General features: G+C 50.3%; 1 protein-coding gene, 1 long non-coding RNA gene and 1 other non-coding gene across 6 annotated transcripts; 2 read left to right on the top strand and 1 right to left on the bottom strand.

The window, feature by feature from the left end:
- Window positions 1-1,202: 1,202 nt before the first annotated feature.
- On the bottom strand, window positions 1,203-19,246 carry ADORA3 (adenosine A3 receptor). 3 transcript variants are annotated; one of them, XM_077780171.1, is made up of 2 exons: window positions 19,016-19,246; window positions 1,203-2,261 (listed from the first exon to the last, which is right to left on the bottom strand). In XM_077780171.1, the coding sequence occupies exon 2, from the start codon at window positions 2,174-2,176 to the stop codon at window positions 1,655-1,657; it is 522 nt and encodes a 173-aa protein (XP_077636297.1). In that variant the 5' UTR covers window positions 2,177-2,261; window positions 19,016-19,246; the 3' UTR covers window positions 1,203-1,654. The 3 variants fall into 3 exon arrangements, with proteins under 3 accessions (XP_077636297.1, XP_077636296.1, XP_077636299.1); XM_077780170.1 differs by lacking the exon at window positions 19,016-19,246 and adding an exon at window positions 4,740-5,089; XM_077780173.1 differs by lacking the exon at window positions 19,016-19,246 and adding an exon at window positions 2,843-3,004.
- LOC144244835 (uncharacterized) lies at window positions 5,094-16,417 on the top strand. Of its 2 annotated transcripts, XR_013339082.1 has the most exons (7): window positions 5,094-5,150; window positions 7,276-7,412; window positions 7,775-7,872; window positions 11,190-11,420; window positions 11,965-12,042; window positions 14,951-15,049; window positions 16,062-16,417. It is a non-coding gene; the product is annotated as an uncharacterized LOC144244835 (long non-coding RNA). The 2 variants fall into 2 exon arrangements; XR_013339083.1 differs by lacking the exon at window positions 11,965-12,042.
- Window positions 19,247-22,976: 3,730 nt separating the features above from the next.
- Window positions 22,977-23,049, top strand: TRNAE-CUC (transfer RNA glutamic acid (anticodon CUC)). Its single transcript has one exon. It is a non-coding gene; the product is annotated as a tRNA-Glu (tRNA).
- Window positions 23,050-23,554: the final 505 nt, after the last annotated feature.

Here is a 23,554-nt window from a genome sequence, read left to right on the forward strand (position 1 = left end):
CCAAATGTTGAAGGGGAGGCTGCTGGGATGAAGGTATCCTCCCACACTTCCAGGGACAGTGGAGGCCAGGTCTGGTCATTGCCTTTAAGATAGATTGTGGGCAGTGCAGGGAAGTGGGTGGGTGGGTGACCAACTCAGTTTGTCATTAGTAGGAAAGTAGACACAAGTTTTTCAGCTTCCCAGAGAGTGGTGTTCTTCCTGCGGTGATGGGGAGGGACCTTTACTGAAATGAAATGTTAACTAGATAAATATGGTTATCGTGCCCTGGCCTTAGACTGTGGTCAGGATAAACTTTCAGAATCAGCTAAGAACTAATAAAAAAAAAAAAAACCATCTTCAGTACACTTATCCTCTTTGAAGTGGATTAATTGAAATCCCATCTTACTGCTCTCATCAAGTTTATATATTCGTTGTTTACAGAAAGTCCGCAACTGCAAATGTGCATAGGCCAACCCAGAGACGCGCCCTTGAATCTCTGGAGCCACGCTCAGTGCTTGCAGGATGCAGCTGGAGCTCTATCCCTGCCTGGTGTCCTGATTAATTAGAGATCAACAATGGTACCTAAGGCAAAAGACCCCAAACACGGCAGTGCTTGAGCATACAAACCCTAATTTGTATCCATGTGTCTGCTAATCGTACATTAGATGAACTTGAGAGTTTGGACTTTGGAGAGGTTACAGTTCCCTCTTCGTGTATGAGGATAGGTGGTGAGGAGTTGGGTTCTCCCAAAAGGCAGGGCTGAGTTTAAATCCGGGCTCTGCTACTTGTTCACTGTTTGACTATAGACACGTTATTTAGCCTCTCTATTCCTCCATTTTTCTTCTGCACAGTGAAGATGGTAATAGTGGTGGCACCTACCCCAGAGAGTGTCAGGATCAAGGTATGCAAAGTACCTAGTGCATAGAAAGTGCTCACCAAATAATAGTTATCCTGTGTCTCTTTTTTGCCTCTTTTGCCTCTTCTCTAACAACTGATGAATGTGGTTCATGAAGTTGGCAAATGCTCCGATCAGCCCAGGAAAAAGGAGCAGGGTGTTCTAGGCAAGGCGAGAGGGGCCCAGAGTTCAAACAGGTGAACATGGCATGTGGCAAGCAGGTTGGGGGTCTGCCAGCCCCGAGTGGCCCTGACCCTCAGCAGGGGGCTACACAATAGTTAGCCATCATCTTTTATTTACTCAAATACATTTATTCAAATACTGGTGAATTCAGCAGTTTAAGTCCCCCTTTGTTAAACTCTGTTCCCACCATCTCTGCAGCATCTGCTGGCATAAGGTTCTCTGCATAGTTCCACGACAGAGAGGAGCTGAGTCCCCACTCCACATATCCAGACAGATCGGGACCTTTCATCAGTAAGTCAACAAAGCATCCTTCAGATTCCTTGACTTCTTCCCAAACCTGGAGGCAGTAGTAACAGTAGAATACTTTCTCCAAGTCAGGCATCCAGAACATAGAATCAGAAGAAAGACAAGGAAAAAATTGGATAATGGAGAGGAGTGTCAGGGGGTTCCAACTGGAGGCAGCCAGTCAAATGCTCCTCACCTCAGTAGAAGGAATTAAGGACATGAAAGCCCTTGGCTCAACTGGAGAGGTCTTCAAGTGTTTACTGACGTTGAATCCGAAGGTCAATGGGATAAAGAGTGGTCTTTCGTGGATCACTACCCAGAAGTCTGATCAGTGCTTGGGTCCAAGGAATCAGAGGACTGGCAGATCATACAGGTTTTGAAGATCAAAACATAGGTTTCTTTGAACTTCTTTATTTTATAAGCATAGACAATAGGGTTCATCATGGAGTTAGCGTGGGAGAGCAAAATGCCCAAGTACAGCATAATTTGTGGCACTTCGCCATGGAAGTAGGTGATACAGTTGATGATGGATAAAGGCAACCAGGACAAAGCAAACAGGAAGAGAACCAGAAACAGAGACTTGGCCGTCTTGAACTCCCGTCCGTAAAACGTGCCTGTCTCTTTGGAGCTCGAAAAGCTCTGATTGAGTTTGTTCCGGATGACATAGAATATGTCAAGATAGATGGCACACATGACAACCAGGGGGATTAAAATCCAAGTGAAGAAGCTGAAGTAGACCATGTAGTCCATCGTCATGACTGAACGGAACCGGCATGGAAGGAAGGTGACATTTCTGTAGCGTTCCGAGGTCAGTTTCATGTTCCAGCCAAACATGGGGGTCAGTCCCACCAGGAATGACACCAGCCAGCAAAGGCCCAGGGCCAACCATATTCTTCTTTGAGTGGTGAGCCTCCTGTATCTATTTGAATGGAAGAGAATGGGTGAGTCCACGGTAGGAATTGCTAAAGGAGTTGTGGGGGGTGGGGATGGGGGAGTCTGGAAAGCATTGGCATTCCTGCAAATTTCTCCGGGGACTTTTTAAAAAAATATATTTTTTAATGTTTATTTATTTTTGAGAGACAGAGAGAGACAGCAGGAGCAGGGGAGGGGCAGACAGAGAGTGAGACACAGAATCCGAAGCAGCTCCAGGCTCTGAGCTGTCAGCACAGAGCCCGACGCCAGGTTCAAACTCACGGACCACGAGATCATGACCTGAGCTGAAGTCAGACGCTTGACTGACTGAGCCACCCAGGCATCTCCCCTTTTTTAAAAAAATGAAGACAATGTAGAATGGACAATGTAGAATTAGAACTATGTTGCTACACTCACAGCTCAAGAATTCTTTGACTCCTGTGAGGATAAGAGTTTTCTAAGTCTCCTGGCATCACCTACCTGGTGAGAAATGATCTCAAAGGTTTCTGGCTGCCCTCTGCCTTGTTTCATTTGGCGGTTTTGCTGAAGCCCGCGAATTATACTTTGCCACCCCCCACCTCCCCCTACCTGTGCCTGCCCCTGCTTCTCTCTTCGCAATGGTATCCACGCTTGGTGTTTGAGTCACTTGGGTCTGTGGAGTTGTGGAGGTCATGTTCAAGTGCTTCCAGGACCTAAAACAACTCATCCACCAAGAGTCATCATCTCTTCCTCCACCATCCTTCCGGACAACATTCCACACAGACTATGAGAAGAAAACTGACTGTGTTAAGTACCAACTGTGTCCTCAGGAGACTTTAGCTCAGTTAAATCACACAGCAGGGGCACATGGGTGGCTCAGTTGGTTGAGTGTCTGACTTTGGCTCAGGTCATGATCTCGCAGTTTATGAGTTCTAGCCCTGTGTCAGGCTCTGTGCTGACAGCTTGGAGCCTGAAGCCTACTTCAGATTCTATGTCTCCCTCTCTCTCTGCCCCTATCCCTACTCATGCTCTGTCTCGCTCTCAAAAATAAATAAACATTAAAAAAAATAAAAAATCTCACAACAAATGAAAACTATGTTTATGATAATGTCCATTTCATTGCTGACTAATGAGGATAACGATAGTTTGAACTACCATTGATCAAGCACAGACTAGGCAGGCATTTTGGTTTTTTTTAGATAGATATTATTTTTTTAAGTTTATGTATTTATTTTGAGAGAGAAAGAGCACAGTGGGTGAAGGGGCAGAGAGAGAGAGGGAGAGAGAATCCCAGGCTGGCCCTTAACTGTCAGCCACACTGGGCTCAAACTTAAAAACTGTGAGATCATCTGAGCGGAAATCAAGAGTGGAATGGTTAATTGACTGCCCCATCCAGGCGCCCTGGAGGCATTTCTCTAAGAGCTTTACATGTGTGGACTATGTAATTTTTTTTTAAATGTTTATTTATTTATTTTGAGAGGGAGGCAGGGGCAGAGAGAGAGAGAGAGAGAGAGAGAGAGACAGAATCCCAAGCAGGTTTCACGGCTGTCAGTGCAGAGCCTGACAGGGGCTCGGGATCACAAACCATGAGATCATGACCCGAGACAAAACCAGGAGTCAGATGCTTAACCGACTGAGCCACCCAGGCACCCGAATCTATGGAATTTTATGAGGAAGTTGCAGTTACTGTCTCCACTTAATAGGTGAGAAAAAGAAACGGGCAAGTAACCTACACAAGCTGGAAGCGGCAGAGGTAAAAATGGAAAGGACGCAAGTCTGAGTTCAGAGTGTCTTAACCACTGTGGAAAGATGAGGAACCAAAGCAGAGAAAGTTAAACAACTTGTCCCAGCTCAGAGCTCAAGATCTGGGCTTAGACCTCTCTGGCTTTTTAGTATCTATCAAAAGCTTGTTCGCAGGTTCCTGGGCAGGTCTCTTCCCCAAGGCCAGAGAGCAGGAATATAAGACAATTACCATTCAGGACACCTGGGGAATGAGATGTCTCCATTGGCAGGTCTATTCTATTCAGGAACAGTTATTATTGCTTTCTGCAGTGGAGAACTTTTTGACTGCCTTCTCTACATGGAAGAGGAAGCAAAGTTAAAGTAACTTTAAAATAACCTACATTTGCAAAGGACGGAACCATCCATTTATCTCCTCCTTTTCTTTTCTGTTCGCTCCTCATATTATCTAGTGGGGTTCCAACATTTCTAAAACGCAAGGACATTTTTTACTACTTAAAGATGCATAAAGCTTTCATCATCCTTAGCTGCCCCTGGGGCCAGAGCATACGCGCCCACAGTCAGTGGAGAGGGATCGAACATTCCTCAGTTCCAGAGTCCCAGTTCAGCATTGTTAAACCCCTCACACACCAAATGGTGAACAGAAATGTAGTGCCCTCTTTCAAGTTCAGAGGCTAGTCTGGATTTGTTTCCACTGAAAAATTGTCTGGGATCTGAACTGTGCAGCCCCATGTCCCAGGCACCTCCATCACACCTGCCCTCTTACCTGACCGTGAGCTTGACCCGCAGGTATCGGTCCACAGCAATGGCGAGCAAGGACATGATGGAGGCGTGGGTGAAGATCAGCAGCAGGCAGGTCATGAAAAGGCAGTTATAAAAGTGGATTGTGATGCCCAGGCTGATGACAATGGCCAAAGGCATGACCAGCACCCCAACAGCAATGTCAGCCAGGGCCAGGGAGACGATGAAATAGAAGGTGGTGGTCTGCAGGCTGGGGTTCAGCTTGACCACCCAGATGACCAGCACATTGCCCACTATGGCACAGAGCCCGATGAGAATCTCCACGGTGATGTAGGTCACATTGACCAACAACTGGGCAGTGCCATTGACAGCCATCTTGCTCTCCCCAAGGAGCCTCCTAAGTAGTAGTTGTGCTGACAGGATCTGTGTGGACCTGGTGAGTCAAGCTCTTCTTTCCAGGCACCTCACTAGGAAGTCCGGGTGTAGCAGCAAAGTCTGAAACTCACAACTCGCTCATTTCTTCTCTTCTCCGATGACACACTCCCGTAGAGACACCCCCCTCCACAACCTTTTCTTAGAGAGAACCCATTGGGGGGCAATCACTTCTTGCCTCTTTGCGGGCCACACATCCCTGGGTTCCCGGAAGCGTGGAGACAATTCTATGTGGGCTGAATCTGAAAGTGCTGCGGCTCTTAGTTCCCCAGACTGACACGCTCAAGACCTCTGCCTTCTGTCCCCAGAGGGCTACTCGAGCTCCATCAAGATAAGCAGCCCTCTTCAGGGGTGTTTCAGGAAGTAAGATGGGCCAAGAGGAAGCACAGACCAGGAACGTTCAGCAAGAAGATGGAAAGAGAAGAGGAGGGGTGCGAGGGGCATGGAATAGGCTCCAAATTCATTCACTGGGGGACTGGATGGAAGTGTAGTGCCCTGTGGGAGAGCAGTGGAAACACAGAGTCTTCTATTCTGGCTTTCTGCTGACTTAGCAGAAAGATCCTGTGACAAGGAGACAAACAGGAGCCACAGGGGAACAAGAAATAGATTTTGGTGGCAGCTTTAGCCAGAATTTGTGTTTTTTAAAGTGCATGTTATATAGACTGACTGTGTCCCTCCAAATTTATATGTTGAGATCTGATCCTCAAAGTGATGGTATTAGGAGGTGGGGTCTTTAGGAAGTGCCTGGGTCATGGGGATGGAGCCCTCAGGCATGGGATTAGTGACTTATAAGAGACACCCCAAAGAGCTCCTTCACCCCTTCTGCCATTCATGAACCAGGAAGCTGTCTCTCACCAGACACCAAAGCTGCCAGTGTCTTGACCTTGGCCTTCCCAGCCTCCAGAACAGAGTTTCTACAGCTTATAAGCCACCCAGTCTTCAGGACTCTGTTACAGTAGCCTGGACAGAAGACTAAGACTGTGCAGACGGCAAGCACCGAGGCCAGCCGGGACCCAGCTTTTTGCATCAAAGACCCCTTGTCCAGGGGCCTGGGTGGCTCAGTCAGTTAAGCATCTGACTTCAGCTCAGGTCACGATCTTGCAGTCTGTGAGTTTGAGCCCCGTGTTGGGCTCTGTGCTGACAGCTCGGAGCCTGGAACCTGCTTCAGATTCGGCGTGTCCCTCTCTCTCTGTCCCTCCCCAACTCACACAGTCTGCCTCTCTCTGTGTCTCTCAAACATAAGTAAACATTAAAAAATTATATATATGTAAGATCCTTTGCCAAAGGGACCAGCTAAGATCCCCTGCTTAGAAGGGCAAAAATACTCAGCGCCTCCCACGAGCATCACATCTGCTGACTCCACATTTCCCCTTGCCAGCCCACAGGCCCACCGGTGTCTCACTCGCCCTCACACCAGCAGCCACCCCAGTGACAAATCTCTTTGAGGAAGAGCAGGACCACAGGATGACCAGCCAGGCAGAAAGGAGGGAAAGGGCCATGTGTGCACACAATCACACAGCACACCCCTCCCACTCGCCCACCCTCACCTGCACGTAAAGAGGAACCAGACCCCTTCCCTGGAGGTTGCTCATCACCTGGTCTGAAGCTTCTGGAAATCAGACACTTAGATGCAGTTGTTACTTAAGGTCCAGGTTAAGGCTCAGGTGCGTCTGGGTCCTGCCAGAGGGGTTATTTAGAGAGCCAGCAAGAAGGATGGGTGGACCTGAGCTCACACAGTGGATCAAAGGGTTTGTAATAGTCGCCTTAAATAACCCCAATCCGTGTGCAGCCAGAACCAACACCGACGACAGCGTTGTTCCCGTCCTTGCCTGGACTGGTGAGAGGCCTCGGGGCCGTGGCCTCCTCGCGGTCCTCTGCTCCCCCCACCTCATCTCAGGTTGGCCCAAGTCTGAATAACCTTGCCTACGCCTCCTAGACTTGCCACTTCACCCTGGCCAAACCTCCCAGACATTAAGAGGCGCTCTCCCCAGCAGCATCTCTGCCATTCCAGCGTTTTCTATGGTTAACCATGCCCGCATCCCTGCACCGTGAGAACTGGAGAAGTCAGCCTACAGCGTGGCTTCTCACAAAAGGTTCTACTGCAACTGCCTTCTTTATCTCTACTTCAGAGGAGGAAGTCACAGACAGCAATTTCCAGGAGGCTGTGTGCTACCGAGAGAAGTCGCTCTCGCCCTAAAGCAGTTGTTGAATCTTGGTGACCCGCTGTGAAAAAGACGTACCCTCTCCGCTGGCCCTTTGCCACCAGGTAGCACTGAGTAGCCGATATGTGAGAGAAAGACGCTCTGGTGTGGGGACCAGCCATGTCGCCAGGCTGGGGTGAATGTACAGTAAGGGGGTGGTTTCTTGGGGGGGCTTGGCCACCCCAAGTCTGCCTTGCTCCACGTTTGAGAGCTGGTCAGACAACAGACAGTGCCCACATTTACAGAAAGAGGTGGTGGAGGGGAGCTGCGTGGTTATGAACCGGAAGCTGGGGGAGGGAGAAGGTGGTAGAGGCCAGGAAAGTACCTGAGCCACGGATCCAGCCATGGAAAGTGGACCGAAGCCTTGGGGATGGATTCTACAGCTAGAGCTGGAAACCTGATTCTTGCCCCTTTCATCCTCCATTAGGACCTGAGTGAATCTTTCTGGAACTAGCCCATCTCGGCTGGGTTAGAGAAGCCATGGAGAGGGCTTTGTGTCCCCGCACCCGTGACAAGAGCAGTGTGGTAAGTGCAAGAATAGCCTGTGAGAGAATAATCCAGGGGGAAAAGGAGGGCCCAGGCTGCACCTGGGACACCTTGACTTACCCACCTCTTCCCACCTGAGAATTCTGTCTCCTGAATTCTCTGGACATTTCCTGTCTGGGAACAAGGCAAGGCCAAACCCATCCGTGCTCAGGGGGTGATTGGAGGGATGAGGAGAGAGATTTCCACATTACTTAGCATTTTTGCCTCGTATTGGGTCCTGAGCTAACTTTTCGCTCCAGGCCGAGCACCAGAAGGCAGCCTGGAAAAGAAGACAGAGAGGCCAGGGCAGATGGTCATCTTGCTTCCCCACCCCCCAACACACACCCTACAGCTGCTCTTGGGTAACTTCCCTCATGTCTCATGGACACACCGTCTCAGCCCCCTGAGCCTTCTCCAGAAGCAAGTCCCCCCACAGCCTCTATGCAGCCCTCAGGATCAAGTCCGGCCTCTTTGGAATGACAAACGAGACCCTTCGAGGTGGGGTCTCCCGGCCCCGCAGCCTCCTGGTGCCTGGATTCCCCCCACCTCCCAAACCACAAGCACCACCATGATTTCCTCTCCGGTGTGTGTCTAGCTTAGAAAGCTCTTCTCCCCGTGTCCACCTAGAGCACATGCACTTTTCCTTCAAGACTATTCTCAAACAGGACCCTGAAGAGAATTTCCCAGACATTCCCTCACCCTGCTGTGTTTATAAGCCTCTCCCCTGATATCGATGCCCCTGGAGCGTAGGGGTCTCCATTCATCATTTCTAGCCCTGCCACAATGCCTGGCAGATAACAGGTGCTAAAGTATGTTTCTGATGAATGAATGAATGAATGAATGAATGAATGAATGAATGAATGAATAGGAAGGCTCCTCAGTGAACCAGGGGGCATCAGCCTGGCACTAAGTACAGAATGCCAGCAAGTCAGCTAGGACCTGTTAAGTACGTTCCCTCGTACCACCTGCCACAGTGAGCGTTTTACTTTCATGGTCTCATTCAATGCTCTCTGATGAAATGGATACTATAATCATGGCTGAGCAAACTGAGGGTCAGAAAGGCGAAGTAACTTGGGGCACCTGGGTGGCTCAGTCGGTTTAGCGTCCGACTTCGGCTCAGGTCATGATCTCACGGTTTGAGTCCGAGCCCTGCCTTGGGCTCTATGGGGACAGCTCAGCCTGGAGTCTGTTTCAGATTCTGTGTCTCCCTCTCTCTCTGTCCCTCCCCTGCTCACGTTCTGTCTCTCTCTGTCTCAAAAATAAGTAAACACTAGGGGTACCTGGGTGGCTCAGTCGGTTAAGTGTCTGACTTTGGCTCAGGTCATGATCTCACGATTTGTGGGTTCAAGCCCCGCGTCAGGCTCTGTGCTGACAGCTAGCTCAGACCCTGGAGCCTGTCTTCGGATTCTGTATTTCCCTCTCTCTGACCCTCCCCTGATCACACTGTCTCTATCTCTCTCTCTCTCAAAAAAAAAAAAAATAAGTAAACACTAAAAAAAGAAAAAAGAAAAGAAAGGTGAAGTAACTTGCCCAGGATTGCACAGCTAGGAAGTTCCAGAGCCAGTGTTCAAACCCAGGCTCCTGGCTACAGTAACCGAATGGGCAAGTGAATAGCCATGTGAAGCTTTCACAAGTACAAGGCATCCCTGAACTTGACGTTGCCATATTATCATTAGGAGATGCTAACCTCATGCATGGAAAAGAAGGAGGCGCCAAGACCATGGGAACGGAATGCTAGCACAGTGTAGGTCTGGTACCTGCTCTGAATTACGGAGAGGTGGAGGAACGAGCAGGCCACTTGGTGGGGCCTCAGGGGGAGGTCTGGAATAGAAAGAAAATCTTTCGTTGGACCAGAGTGCCAAAAAAAAAAAATTGTAAAGTAATAAGTTATAAGTGAGATGTGGCTCAGGGGATTTCCCCATCTAAAAGAAGGCTGCGTCTGTTTCGGCTTTACTAAAAAAATTCCATGGAGAAGGCAAGGATCGGGGAGGCTCCATCAACCTGAACCACAGGAAAGGTCTCTGAAGTCCCAGGGAAAGGCCTCACCTATCCCAAACCCTGGCCTGACGCCCCTGGAGATAGCGCAGTCACAGGGCTGCAACCTTGCCCTTGGGGTTCTGCTTAATGTCATGAGAGGCTGGCCAGACAGATGTTCATCGGCTCCTTTGCAGCCTCTCAGACAAACCTGAAAAGCCCCAGGAACCCCACTGCACTCAGAGCAAGATGCTGTGTGAATGGGAGTCCAGGGGAGAAAGAAAAAACCCTCTGGACCCTAGAAAGTGGTCCCGGTGGCCGCTGAGACAGGATGTGGGGCAGCCAGGAGGCAGGGGCTCCGGCCTGGTGCTGGCTCATGAGGACTCCACTGCTGCTTGCAGAGTTGCACAAAATCAGTTTGTCCGCTTCCTCTTGGCCCCGTCAGTCACCACTTCCCCAAAACCTTACAGTTGTACAGAGCTAGCCAACAGCAGAGGCTTAAAAAGAGTGAGGTGGCCTCTCCCAGCACTCTTCCCTTCCTTGCTCTCTGTCAGCCCAGGAGGAGATGGCTGGGCCTTTCCACAAGCCTTCCTCCAGGGGCTGGTCTGGAGGCACTGTCCCCAGGGGGCTTCTACTAGGGCCCGCTGATTTGGGCCACACAGACTGTGGCCTGAGTTCAGGATACTCACCCAGAACCAGTAAGGGGCGGGGGGCGGGGGGAAAGTGGGAGAGGTCAAGGTTCCTTCACTCTGAGCAACAGGAAATCCTGCTCAACAAAGGGAAACTCCTGGAGGGGTGCATGCTTCACCCTCCAGACACTCCGGCGTACCACGTGTGTCAAAGGCCTCCAAGGCCCTAATGGAGAGTCCAGGGAAGGGTTCGGCTAACTTTAGGTTTGTTCCAGGTTCGAGGGACCCAAGATGTTCAGACTCCAAGAGTCTTACCCTGGGCAGAGGCTTCCCCGCCCCAGCTTCAAATGTCCACAAGGCTTATTCCTGTGCCTCTGCCGGGGCGCTATGCTCAGCAGTGACCACCAGGTGGCAGCACATTCCCACAGCCCCTCAGGACGCAGGCTGAGCGAGAAAACTAGAAGCTGGGAGGACTTGGTGGCATCCCCTTTCAGCGCCTTAGCCAGCGACCTCAGATGGTACAGAACACGAAGGAATGGAGAATTAAGGGCAAAGGAGACAAGGATAGATGGCCAACTGCCTAAGCTCAACTCGATCTCATGGAATATTTCTGGGCCGCACTAAATTCAATGCTCTTGACTCAAGAAGAGAAGCCTCTTCTGCTTTCAAGCTTGTGAGTATTCCAAGAAAAACAGTGCTTGTGTTTTTCTCTAGAGTGCGCCATGCTGCCCACACACTCTGCTTCACTCAGTTAACGAAACCACCACCCGAGAGGCCCGTATTCTCCATCTCTGCTCACGGCAGAAGAAACTGAGGTCCGGAGGCTGGAGAGGTCTGCTCAAGGCCGTCTCTGTACCAAGGTCAGGGGGGCCGCAGGGACAGAAGCCTCTCACCGACTTCCTCATCTCAGGGGAGGACAGAGAAGACCGGGAGAGGGCTTGCCAGGTGAGGTCCCTGCCATACCTACGTCACTGGTCCCTCCCTCGGTACCTGCCAGGCTCTGGCCAGTCCTCTTCCTTCCGTGGGCAGTTTTGCTGGCCTTTGCCGGTGAGCCTCCTGTCCCGTGACTTCTCAAAACGCTCTGGGTGTCTTCACAACTCAGCCCCAGGCTTCTTGTAATCACCCATGCACGGTGTCACCCCAAATCCCAAAGCAGGCAGGCCTCAGGACTCAACTGTATATCCTGGTGTCAACCCCCACACTGTCTACACACCAGAACGTGCAGGAACGATCTCTGGATAGAGCCACTCTTGATCCATTTAGGAACTCTGCTGTAAACTAAATGCTGTAAACATTTAGTTTACAGCAAGGCCGTATCCTGTCCCCTCTTTTTTTTTTTTAACCGTCCACCTAACATATGTGATGGCGCTCCTTAGTGAATTGGGTGCAAACCCCCTACCACAGCAGGGGAGAAGCATCCTCCATCTTCCCCTGACGTGTGTCTTCCCCTCCTCCTCCACAAGGCCTTTCGTATTTATTCTCACAACAGCCGCCATTGAGACAACGCCAATCACCGTGTGCTGGGCACGTTGCCACGTGTGTTTACAATTCTGTAGCAATCCTGTAGGTAAGTACTGTTAGATCCATTTCACAGAGGAGGAAACTAAGGTGTGGAGACAACTGAGTGACTTGTTCTCAGCAACATAGCCAGTGAATGACAGGGCCTGGGCACAGACCCAAGTCTGTCTTGGCTTCAAAGCCTTGGCTCTTCCCAGTGACCCCCATGAAAACAGTACTGTATCAATTACGCCAAAACCCAGTTTGTCATTTGAGGCAGAAATTCTTCAGTGTCCTAATGGGTGAGCCTCGTGTCAGAGGCCGAGCCAGCTATTGGGGGCAGGGTGTTGTCACGTCGATTGTGTGCCCTCCAGCTTTGCTGAGAAGAGGGTGGTTCTGGGCCAGCTATGGGCAGCCGACCGCTCTCTCTCTGCGTTCTCCATGTGCCTCTCTTGCACCTTGTCTGTGATCAGACAGCAGCACCGTGATACCATATTGCATTAGTTCCTTGCTGATTGCCTTCCCTGAAAACCTGATTCTCTCTGCTTCCTATTAAAGGTAAATATAGAAAGCTGTCATACGAAGTACGTCTCAGCATTTCATCATGACTGAGGGGAACGATCTGTGGCCATATTCCTTGTAGAAAGTTTCTTAGGGTAGATTTCACTGAGGAGCTGAGTGCTAGCCAAGAGGTTGCTTTTCTTAATAAACTAGCTTGCTTTTTGTCACTGCTTAGCGGGAGAGCTTTGTGCAGCTCAGGTTGGCAAGGGCAGTGAAGAGGCTTGGAGCTGGTGTTCTGTCTCAGTCACCATGCTTTGCGTCTGTTTTCCAGGGCATCTTCAGGCCCATGTCATCCCTGAGCTCCTGATGTGAGAGCGAGTCTGTCATGCCCTATTCGTTTACTAGGAGCAATCTCCCATCCTTTTTGAAAGCAGGCAAGGTATGAGTAATAAACGTGTAGAACATTAGAAGGAGCACTATCGTTCTTTGTGAAGGGTGATTATGCCAGGCTGCTGTACGAAGATTCTCATCAGGCCCTCCATAACTTTGGAGTGAGGTTCTTTTCCTCGACAAGTGGTCCAGAATCCTATTTTATTTTCATTTGTTTTTTAAATGTCTATTTATTTTTTGAGAGAAAGAAAGAGAGAGAGATGGACAGAGAGAGGAAGACAGAGGATCCAAAGCAGGCTCCAGCTTTTGAGCCCGACACGGGCTCAAACTCATGAACCGCAAGATCATGACCTGAGTGGAAGTTGGACGCTCAGCCGACTGAGCCACCCAGGTGTCCCCACAATCCTATTTTAGATGACTGGTTTGGACAAAAGGGAAAAAAAATGATGAGGCTGAAAATGCCCCCTGGGGTTTGTTGAGCTCTTTGAGGAAAAGCTTTTAGTACAACTCCTGAAGCATTGCTCTCCAGCAAACACTATCTAGGAAACACTCCCTTAGGAATGGTGCTGTGCAGGGCCTACTATTATGATTCCCCCAGGTAGACTTTATTTTTATTTATGTACACCCCACCCACTTCCACGAAGGATTGAAGTCACTAACAGACTGAGTCAACAGCTTCCTCCCCTGTACACCCGCGCCAGCTGACACATGCCTCTATTTGAGCGTGTATTATTACACCTTTTGTAATTTATTTACATGATGGCTTCTCCCACTAGCTAGTAAAAGTAAACTCCATAAGAAATGCTGCCTTATTCAACCTGTAGATCTCCCTCCCAGTCCCCTTCTCCCAAAAGTACCAAGAGCCTAAAATAGAACCTGGCACAAACGAGACGGGGGATAAACCCTCACTGAACGTGTAACGTGTTATTCTTGAGCCTGTCTTCTCCTCGCCCCACAAGAGTGCTGACCGCACCTCTCAGCATCCAGGGGGGAGTCAGGAGGCACACAGGGAGACCTCCTCCTCTGCAGAAATAGGGTTTTTTTTGCATCTAACTTCAGTCTCAAAACAGTGCAGATAGAAAATAGTGTGTGACCAGTTAGGGCCCTAGTGAAAGGGACCCTCGGAGAGAATGTCTGATATTTGCATCACATTTTGTGGTTTCCGCATTTGTATATGCAACAGCCCGTGTCATTCTCTCATCTCTGTGGTAGATCTAAGGTGTGCCCTCTTACACACACACACAAACACACACACACACTCACACACGTACTTTTCATTGTCTCACTCTGCTCATTTCCCCTTCACATCACAACTAGCTCATCCCCTCCTTACTCATCACTGCTCTGTCTGCAGGACCGAGAACCTCCTCTGGCCCTGGCTGGCCACCTCATTCTGACACATGATGTAACAGGACTCCGGAAGTCGGGTGACTTGTCTGAGCACAACGTAGATGTCCCAGGACACGAGGATTTGGGGAGGGATGGAGCACTGTGGGAAACTGATGCTCAGAGTGCCTAGTGCAAGATCAGCCCTGGAGAAGCAGCCAGGTTTCTTCCCCAGCAGAATTGATTAGGGACTCTTATGGTTGGGAATCCATAAAAATGTGCTCCCCAGTTCCTGTGATTCCCCAGGGCTGATTCTCCCAGTGACTCCCCTCCAAGGAGGGGCTCTTTGTTTGTTCTGTTTTGCTGGCTCTTCGGTCCACGTCTCTCTGAATCCCCAGCCAGATAGCCTGGAACCCTCCAACCAAGCCCACGGTTGGGTTGGTCTTTCCTTCTTTCATCACCTTGCTTGACTTCTGACAGTCTGCCTGTCAATCCTGGCTAATGGGGGAATTGTGGGTGCCGTAAGTTACATCGTCCCACACCGGCAGTGCCTTTCCACACCAGAGCACCCCAGATGTGCCCACAGCAAGATGTCCCTTCACACAGAGGCAGGCCGGTTCCACTGCACGCCTGCCCGCGAGCTATCCACTGCAGCCCTGTGCTTCAAACTCCACCCGTCTTTCTTGCTGTCAATTCCGTTTCTGCACGGATGATGTTACACAAAGTGTTTACTCTCTGTGTCTTCCTTGCCCCTTTGATAGGTAACAAAGACCCCTGAGTGAAGACCAAGTGAAGTGACATGCACAGGAGGTGTCATTTGGAAGCTGGTCCATGGTGCTGGCTCTCTACTCTCTGCACAAGTGTGTGTGAGGGCTCTGGGGCGAAGCGGGGGTGGGTGGGGGGAGACTGTTTCACTGTCAGGGCCTCCCCAGCACCCAGCCAGAGCTCCACTTAGGCAGTACCTGATGAACACTGAGTTAAAACATTCCATGCCGACTGGAGTGCCTGGGTGGCTTAGGTGATTAAGCATCTGACTTCAGCTCAGGTCATGATCTCACAGTTTGTGAGTTCGAGTCTCACGTCAGGCTCTGTGCTGACAGCTCAGAGCCTGGAGCTTGCTTTGGATTCTGTATCTCCCTCTCTCTCTGCCCCTCCCTTGTTCCCGCTCTTGCGTTTGCAAGAGAGACATCTCTCCAAAAAAAAAAAAAAAAAATCCGTATCTACCACCCTACTACAAACGATGAGATACAGGGTTATTGGGAATCCATTAAGGATGTGCCCCTGGATCCTGTGCCTCTCAGTGAAGAGCCCCTTCTCCATTCTGATCCCTCCCCCCATGCATCCTGGGCTTCGGAAATGGGAAGTGTGCAAAGGAGATTTCCAGAGCCTATAATGCCTATCCCCGTTCTTCACACTTACCAGGAAGTACCTTGCTTACCCCACTCTGAGGGGGGAGGGGGAGCACCTGCTTGCCCAGGAAAACATCAGGAGGCCTGCCGAGTGGGTTCACCAACAGTCCCACCCACGACCCCTCTGGGGCTGGGGAAACGCAGCCGTCCAGCTCACTAGCCCCCGAGGCCACCTGGGCGCCCAACTTGGTGTAAGCGAAACCCTTCCAGCCTGGGCCTCGAGTTCAGATGATGCTAAGTGTGAATCGTAGTGTCCATTCCTTGTGTGCCACTCAGTCTGGAGGACCTGGCAAGTCACCAGGCACTACTTGCTGCTATGTGGGGGCCTCCCCTGGGCAAATATCCAGGGCACATGAGGCCCGTGATTCAGTTTGCATTACACTTATTTGTGTTTACTCTCGACCTTACACACCAAACATCATCTACTCTTTCATTAACCCTGCAATCTTTCCTGATTTTGAAGGAACAAAGAAACAGAATTTGTTCTTGGTCAAGGTTCAGCCTGCAACTGCTCCCGGTCTCCAAGATAGCACCTCGTCCCGTCCTTGTCCCCTCCATGATGTGTCAATGGGCCCACTCCGGCCCGGCCCAGAGGAGAGCTGGAACTTGCTTCAGTGACCATGACTTCCACCGCCACAGCAGAACTCCAGGTCACTGCCAGACAACCCGGCCTGCACTCCTTCCCTCCCCCAACGCGAGGCCGCCCCATGCCCATGACTAGGGCTTTTTGTGTTTCCCTGCAGTTTGGCGCGCCCTCTGCGTTTCCTGCCAATAATGCTGGCTGTTGTTTCTGAGCAAATGGAACAAATGACCAACGTGCACTCCATGCAATCCATGAACTGGAAACATCAGGGAGGCCAGCGCGGCCACTGGCTGGGGCGGGGTGGAGGGGACGCGGGGGGAGAGGCCGTGGGAGGAAGACGCATGAACTTCAGGGCACGGCCGTGTCACAGAAGGGCAAACGGGTTGCCAGGCCGTGGAGGAAGGGAGGCCCTGACTCTGCTGGGTGGTAGCGGGATGAAGAGAGCTCACGCGTACCCTTCTGTGGATCTCATTTCACAGGTGAAAGTCCACGTTAAATCGGAACCGGATCTTGGAAAACAATGGTCCAACTCCCTGTTTCACAGGTGATGACAAGGGCCCACAGAGGGAGCAGGTGTAATAAATGAGGAGCACCCAGCACCCGCCCTGCCCACTGCGACTGTGTGTGCAGTGTTGGCCGGCCGGCATACTGTCCTGTGTCACCTCCCCTCAAGTCAGGGTGAAGAGGAAGGAAGGGAAAACAGGATCAAGTCTCCATTGCCCACCGTGTACCGCGAGCCACGCTGGGGACTCTCCCACACAGCAGTACCGTGACAGCCCTCCTGTGGGCTTCTCTGGGCACGACACTGCCCTGTCGCGGCTCTCGCTTGACCCTTGCCATGGCCATATCAAAGCGCCCATCATTTTCATCACATCTGTTTTTGGCGGGTTGGGGAGGCTGACACTTAGAAACATGAAGCAGCTTGCCCAGGATGGCCCTGTTTGTGAATGACGGTCGCAGCTTCCTCCTTGGCTGTCACTGGCAGGGGCACTGTCCTCCTTGGTGGTCACTGGCTNNNNGCCTCGGCCCGCCGCAGCTGTGAGGGCTGGCTTTTGCCTGTCTCCACAGATGAGTGACAGAGGTTGTGTGTCTCAAATTCTGAATTCAACAGAGAGAGGCCCCCGGGGACCCCTCTTCCCCGAAAGAGGGAATCTCCAGAGTCAAGGCCTAGTTCTTGACCCAGACTCTAACCCAGAGTGAAGGCCTAGTTCTCGACCCAGACTCTCACCTGGAAAGGCCTTTCTGAGCATCACATGGATACTGGCCCGCGGGACACAGTCTGGCTCTCCCTGACTTCACAAGGGGCTGCAGGGGTCCCCACTGGTCAGGACTGGGCCTCGGCTCCCCTGTGTCTCAGAGAGGAGCCATCAGGTTCCCAGACTGTTACACACCCGTCCTCAGCCCTGCTGCTTGGATGAAGGAGACACCAGCTGAGAGATGGCCTGGCTGTGGGGCCAGGCCTAGAGGTGGGGAGAGCGCAGGCTCTGGGTGATCCCTGGTGGCGGCTGGGAGTGCTGTCAGTGTCCTCCCAGCAGACATGAGGAAGGAGCCCCCTGGGAGGAGCTGTGGCTTGTGCCCCAGGCCACGGGCCCATTGTGAGGGCAGCTGCACCCGGGCTGCCTGCCTGTGGGTGTGGGATCGAGAGGGAGCCAGGGACAGTGGCCACAGAGCCCACATGGCCTCGTGCGGGGGTGTGGCTCCTCCCCCCCCAGGGCAGCCCCCAGAGGTCCCGGGGCCAGCAGCAAAGCTCCCCTCCTCTACTACAGGGGATTCTGGGTTGGGGGGGCTGTCACTGTGATTCAGCCACGACACAATTTGGTACAGCCAGCCAGATGTGCTCCGCTGGAACTCTGCCAGCTGGGGGGGCACTGGAGGGGCATTCCCTTCATGCTGCTGGGGTGCATTGGTCTGGTCAGCACAGCTCGGCCCAGAAAGCGTGGGTCCCCCAGCAGGATCCTGGCTCAGGGCATTGGTCCCCATCTACGTGGCCCTGGAGAGCCCAGGAACCATGAGTTCCACATGACCCCTGTGGGGTGTGTGCTGTACCCCCAGTACTCTCTCCTGCCCCAGTGCCCCCTCACCTTGGACCAGGCCCCTGCCCTGCACAGCCAGCCCTTGCCTCCCAGGACCCTGCGCAAACGTATCCCCTTCACTGGAGTTCCAGTTGGGTTGGCCAGGAAGCTGCTCTCAGGGCCTTGGAGGGAGGAGAGCAAGGAGGAAGGCCAAGAGGAAGTCACAAAGATCAGTTTAAAAATAACCCTGCTCTCCATGTCAGCCATGAGGAAGAGCTTGGAGTGGAGCCAGGTTCCGATGGTGGTGGCTCAGGGCAACCTCAGAAAGACCCAAAAGCGAACTGGCAGAGGCCCATCTGGGAGCACACCCCACGGCCTTATCAGCCTTAGCAAGCTACCGCCAAAACCCTGTCTTCATGGGGACTTCCGCCCAGCTGGCATCTGTTTCCTCTCCTATATTTAAAAATTTTTAATGTTTTTTTAAATTTATTTTTGAGAGAGAGAGACAGCACGAGTGGGGGAGGAACAGAGAGAGAGAGGGAGACGCAGAATCTGAAGCAGGCTCCAGGCTCTGAGCTGTCAGCACAGAGCCTGATGCAGGGCTCGAACTCACAAACAGCAAGATCATGACCTTAGCCAAAGTCAGACCCTTAACCGACTGAGGCACTCAGGCGCCCCCCCCCCCCAGTAGCCTATATTTAAACAAGCAGGTTAGTGAACTTGGGAGAGCATCTCTGCCCAGGGGAAGAACACAGCCCCCCGCAGAACACACAGGACCAGGATGATATGAGGCGTTGGGGCCGGTGCTTTGCTCCTCCTCACCTTCTGCTGGGCGATCGGGGCCCAGAGTTCGGCGATCTCCTCGGGAGGGATCTCTGGGTGCGAGCAGGTGTGATGCCTTCTGGTACCTGATGGAGTGGAGGGGACCCTCAGGAAGACCAGAAACAGTACCTACGTCACAGCCTCAGCCCTGAGCATCAGTGTGTGACCCCTTAGTACTGCCAGTCTTGGGATATACTCAGGCCTCTTGGCTATTTTAAGGCACTATTTCCGTCTTTATCCAAACACAGCTGTTTGTTTAAAGGAAGGGCCACAGCTTCTACCAGGAACCTTTTCCTGGTTCTGCTGGCTCCTCAGTCCCAGGGTATTGTGGTGTCATCCAACTACATACACATGTGCACGCGCGCGCGTGCGCACACACACATACACAGAGCACTAGCCTCATGAAACATTTAGTGAGGGGAGGGGCATCTCAGGAATCCTCTAGAAAATATCTCCTCATGGCAGACAGCACCAGTGCTGAGTAACTCGAGCTGGCAGACCTAAGCCATTACCAGGAAATGTTCCCAGAAGCGGCTTCAGGCTGCAGTGACAATGCAAGGTGGCCCTCTGGACTTAGCAGTTATCCCTGGAGAGAAGTGAAGACTGCACCTGTCCCTGGCATCGTGCTCCTCTTTCCTCGTCCCTCCATGCCCTAGGTCATTGGTCCCAGCCGGTACTAGAGAGAGATGCCTGGCTTTACATTCTTCTTCCTTTCCTGTATACAGAGAATCCCAACAGGTTGCATGTTTTATATCCTGGAATTTTCCCCAAGTGGAGTGTTTGTGAATTTCAGCCCACCAAAACACGGACTGGACTCATCCCTCCCTTCCAAACCCCAGCTCTACCCTGAGGCTGGGAGAGTTGGGGCAAGCTACTTTAATTGCTTAGAACCTATTTCCATGTCTGTAAAAAAAGATCAAAATAGGTTAATAGAAGCCGTTTCAAAGAGCTGTCAAGGGGATTCAGTGGGATGATATTTATAAACATCTGGCACCTTGCCCGGCCGCTCATAGTGGGTCCTTAGTGGGTTGATGAACTTTCTATTGCTGTGTCAATTACGCATTTTATGTTTGGTTTATGTTCCCCTCCATTCTTCATATCAAGAAATTCAGAGTTTCTTATTAAAATCAGGGCTCCCCTGGGCACTGGCTCTGTATTTATTCCCCTCGTAACAATAGCAAATAATAGGAGAGCAGATTCCTATCTATGCCAATCCATCCTTTGTGAGGCAGGTGGTTCATTATTATCCCTAGTTTATAGACTGTGGATAAGTGACTTGCCCAAGGTTATATGTGTAGTGCTTGGCCAGGGCAGGGTTTGAACACAGGCAGGCTGGTTCCAGAGCCACCACTTTGAACCTCTTTGCTACAACAGTCGTAACTATTCAGTAGGCCTCAGGTACCACCAATGGGGACTTTTCCTGAACCTGAGATGGACTTGCATGATCCTTGCTTCCTCAGAATCTGGTTTGCAATTAGCCACACTGAATGGATGATTTGGTAACAATAGCTACCACTGAGGCAGCACCTACCTGTTTTATGGCAGACATTTTGCATACATTATTTCTAAACTAAGATTTCTCAACCTCAGCTCTATGGACATTTTGGACCAGATAGTTCTTTGCTGTGGGGACGCTATCTGTGCACTGTAGGATGTTTAGCGGTATCCTCGGCCTTTCCCACTAAATGCCAATAGCACCTCACACCCCTCATCATAAGTGTCTCCAGATGTCACTAAATGTTCCCTGGGCACGGGGCGGGCAAAATCTCCTAGTGGAGAATCACTGCACTAAACGAGAAATCTGAAGTTCAGAGAGGTTAAATGATTTTCCCAAGGTCACAAGGCTGGCAGGCAGCAGAGACATGATGTGAACCAAGGTTTTTCTGATACCATGACCGAGTATCTGTCACTGTATCATGCTCTCTCCTGGTTCTAAAAAAGGAACGTGTGAACCTGATACTGAGATTTGCCCAGAAGCAATAGCGTCAATATACTCTGACTCCCCACCCCCAAGGCTGTTCAGATTCTGAACTTACAGTCTCCTGGCTGCTACTCACCTGAACAGAATCTAGATCTTGGATTTTTGGAGCTAAGTCAACGGAGACCTAGACTACTCTGCCGAGCCTGGGAATTTCAGCTCTCCTTTACAGTCCTGTGTCCCCTGAGTGTGCTGTGCAGCTCGGTTTGGGCATACACCACACTGGGTCCTCTGGAACTCGGGAAGGTGCAGGTCGTGGGAAATAAGGGTAGCTCTCTTGATTACTTGTCTTTGGCTACTGACTAGAAAAATGCTGGGGCCGGAACCGCAACTCCCAACTTCTGCCTGAGTTTCATCTCCTTCTGGTTCCAAATTCATTTCTTAAAATCTTTATGGACATAAAATGAACTGAATTTGCAAGTGACACCACTTCCTGTGACACAGTCATTGAAGACAGACTGCCAGATACATCAATACAAAGTTGCATACGGGAGCACTAATTCATAGCGGAATTGAATCTACCCCAAGCTTAAGGTGTCTCCCATCATTTTTATTCTCTAGCCTTTTTCTCTTCTTTGCTGGACCCTGCTCGGCAGAGACACAGTTACGTACAACTGTTAATGCACTGTGTGCTAGGAAACAGGAACTGCTTTCCATATGGCCTTCTTCATGCACAGACAAAACAACAACTAAAACTAAATTCTTCGAGGAAGCTAAATAAATCATCCCAAAGGGCAAGTTCAGTGTCAGAGCCTGCTTGCTTTCCTTTATGAGGGAAATGATAGCTAATGGCAGCTGCTCCCCATATTAGTGAAGTCCAGAAGCCTTGGCAACTGTAGTACCCGTGTGGTCAGTTGCTGCCATCTCTCTGTCCCTCCAAACCTCCCCCCACCCCACACACAGTGTTCCTCCTGAGTAGGGTTATCACAGAGGAATGTTCATTATGAGATCACAAAATGAACAATCTCAAAACAAGTCAGTAGGGAGATGGTCACAAAGGATAAGAGTCGATCTAAGACTCCAACACAAGAATTGGAAAGATCAGGCCTTTAAGGCTCTATAATTTGTCACCGCATTAACAGAAGGGGAGATGACCATTGGTGAAAAAGACATAGAAACTAACGCAAGGGGGAAGGGGGCTTGTCAGTGTAACTGAGGGACTGTTTTGGACTCAAGCTATGTAATGTTTTTCAAACTACAGGCATCAACCTATTAATGAATTATGAAATCAACTTAAAATTTTTTTAATGTTTTTATTTATTTCTGAGAGAAAGAGAGAGAGAGAGAGACAGTGTGAGCAGGGAAGGATCAGAGAGAGAGGGAGATACAGAATCTGAAACAGGCTCCAGGCTCTGAGCTGGCTGTCAGCACAGAGCCCAACGTGGGGCTCGAACCCACGAGCCATGAGATCATGACCTGAGCCGAAGTCGGGTGCTTAACCGACTAAGCCACCCAGCCGCCACTGAAGTCAACTTAGTAGACTGTGATCAGAGTATATTTTTAATAGAGTGAAATGAAATGAAATGGGGGTATCAGATGACAGTGCTCATACCAAGATTACTTCCTTTTCATCAGGTATATGTTTGAGTGTATGGTGGATAGCATTCTAAAATGAATTCCTTCTGTTTTACACACTTATTGAAGTATATAATTCACATGCAATAAACTTCACATATTTAGAAAAAGTTTTAGTATTTATTTATTTTTGAGAGAAAGAGAATGAACGAGGGAGGAGCAGAGAGAGAGGGAGACACATAACCTGAAGCAGGCCCCAGACTCTGAGCTGTCAGCACAGAGCCTATTGCGGAGCTCAAACTCACAAGCCATGAGATCATGACCTGAGCTAAAGTTGGAAACTTAACCGACTGAGCCACCCAGGCACCCCTTTAAACTTCACACATTTAAAGTGCACCATCTGATAAAATTTGACATATGTATACACAGGTGAAACTACCACCACAATCAAGATAACATATCCAGGGTGCCTGACTAGCTCAGTTGGTAGAGCATGTGACTCTCAATCTCAGGGTTATGAGTTCAAGCCCCACATTGGGCATAGAAATAACTTTAAAAAACTAATGAATCCCCCCAAATATATTCTGCCTTTTAAAAAATATAATATATCTACTGCCACCCAAACTTTCCTCATGCCTCTTTATAATCCCTTCTTTCCCTTCCTCCCCATTCCTCCCCACTAACTACTGATTTGCTCTCTGTCATTATAGTCTGTACTTTCTAGAAAAGTGTTGAAATGGGATCACACAGCAAGTGCGCACTCTTTTTTATGGGGCTTCTTTCAATCAGCCTGCTTATGTTAACATTCAGCCATGTAGCTGCGTGCCTCATTCATTGTTCTTGCAGGATAGGATTCCACTGCACAAATCTATCACAAATTGCTTATGTATCATCTATTGATGGGCATCTAGATTGTTTGCAGTGTGGGGCTACTACATTTAAAAGTGCCATAAACACTCACATTCAAGTCTTTATGTGGACTACATGTCTTCTTGGGTAAATACCTGGTTATGGAAAGACTGAATCATATGGTAGGTGTATATTTA

This window comes from Crocuta crocuta, unplaced genomic scaffold, assembly GCF_008692635.1.
Source record: "Crocuta crocuta isolate KB4526 unplaced genomic scaffold, BGI_CrCroc_1.0 scaffold364, whole genome shotgun sequence".
Classification (NCBI taxonomy): domain Eukaryota; kingdom Metazoa; phylum Chordata; class Mammalia; order Carnivora; family Hyaenidae; genus Crocuta; species Crocuta crocuta.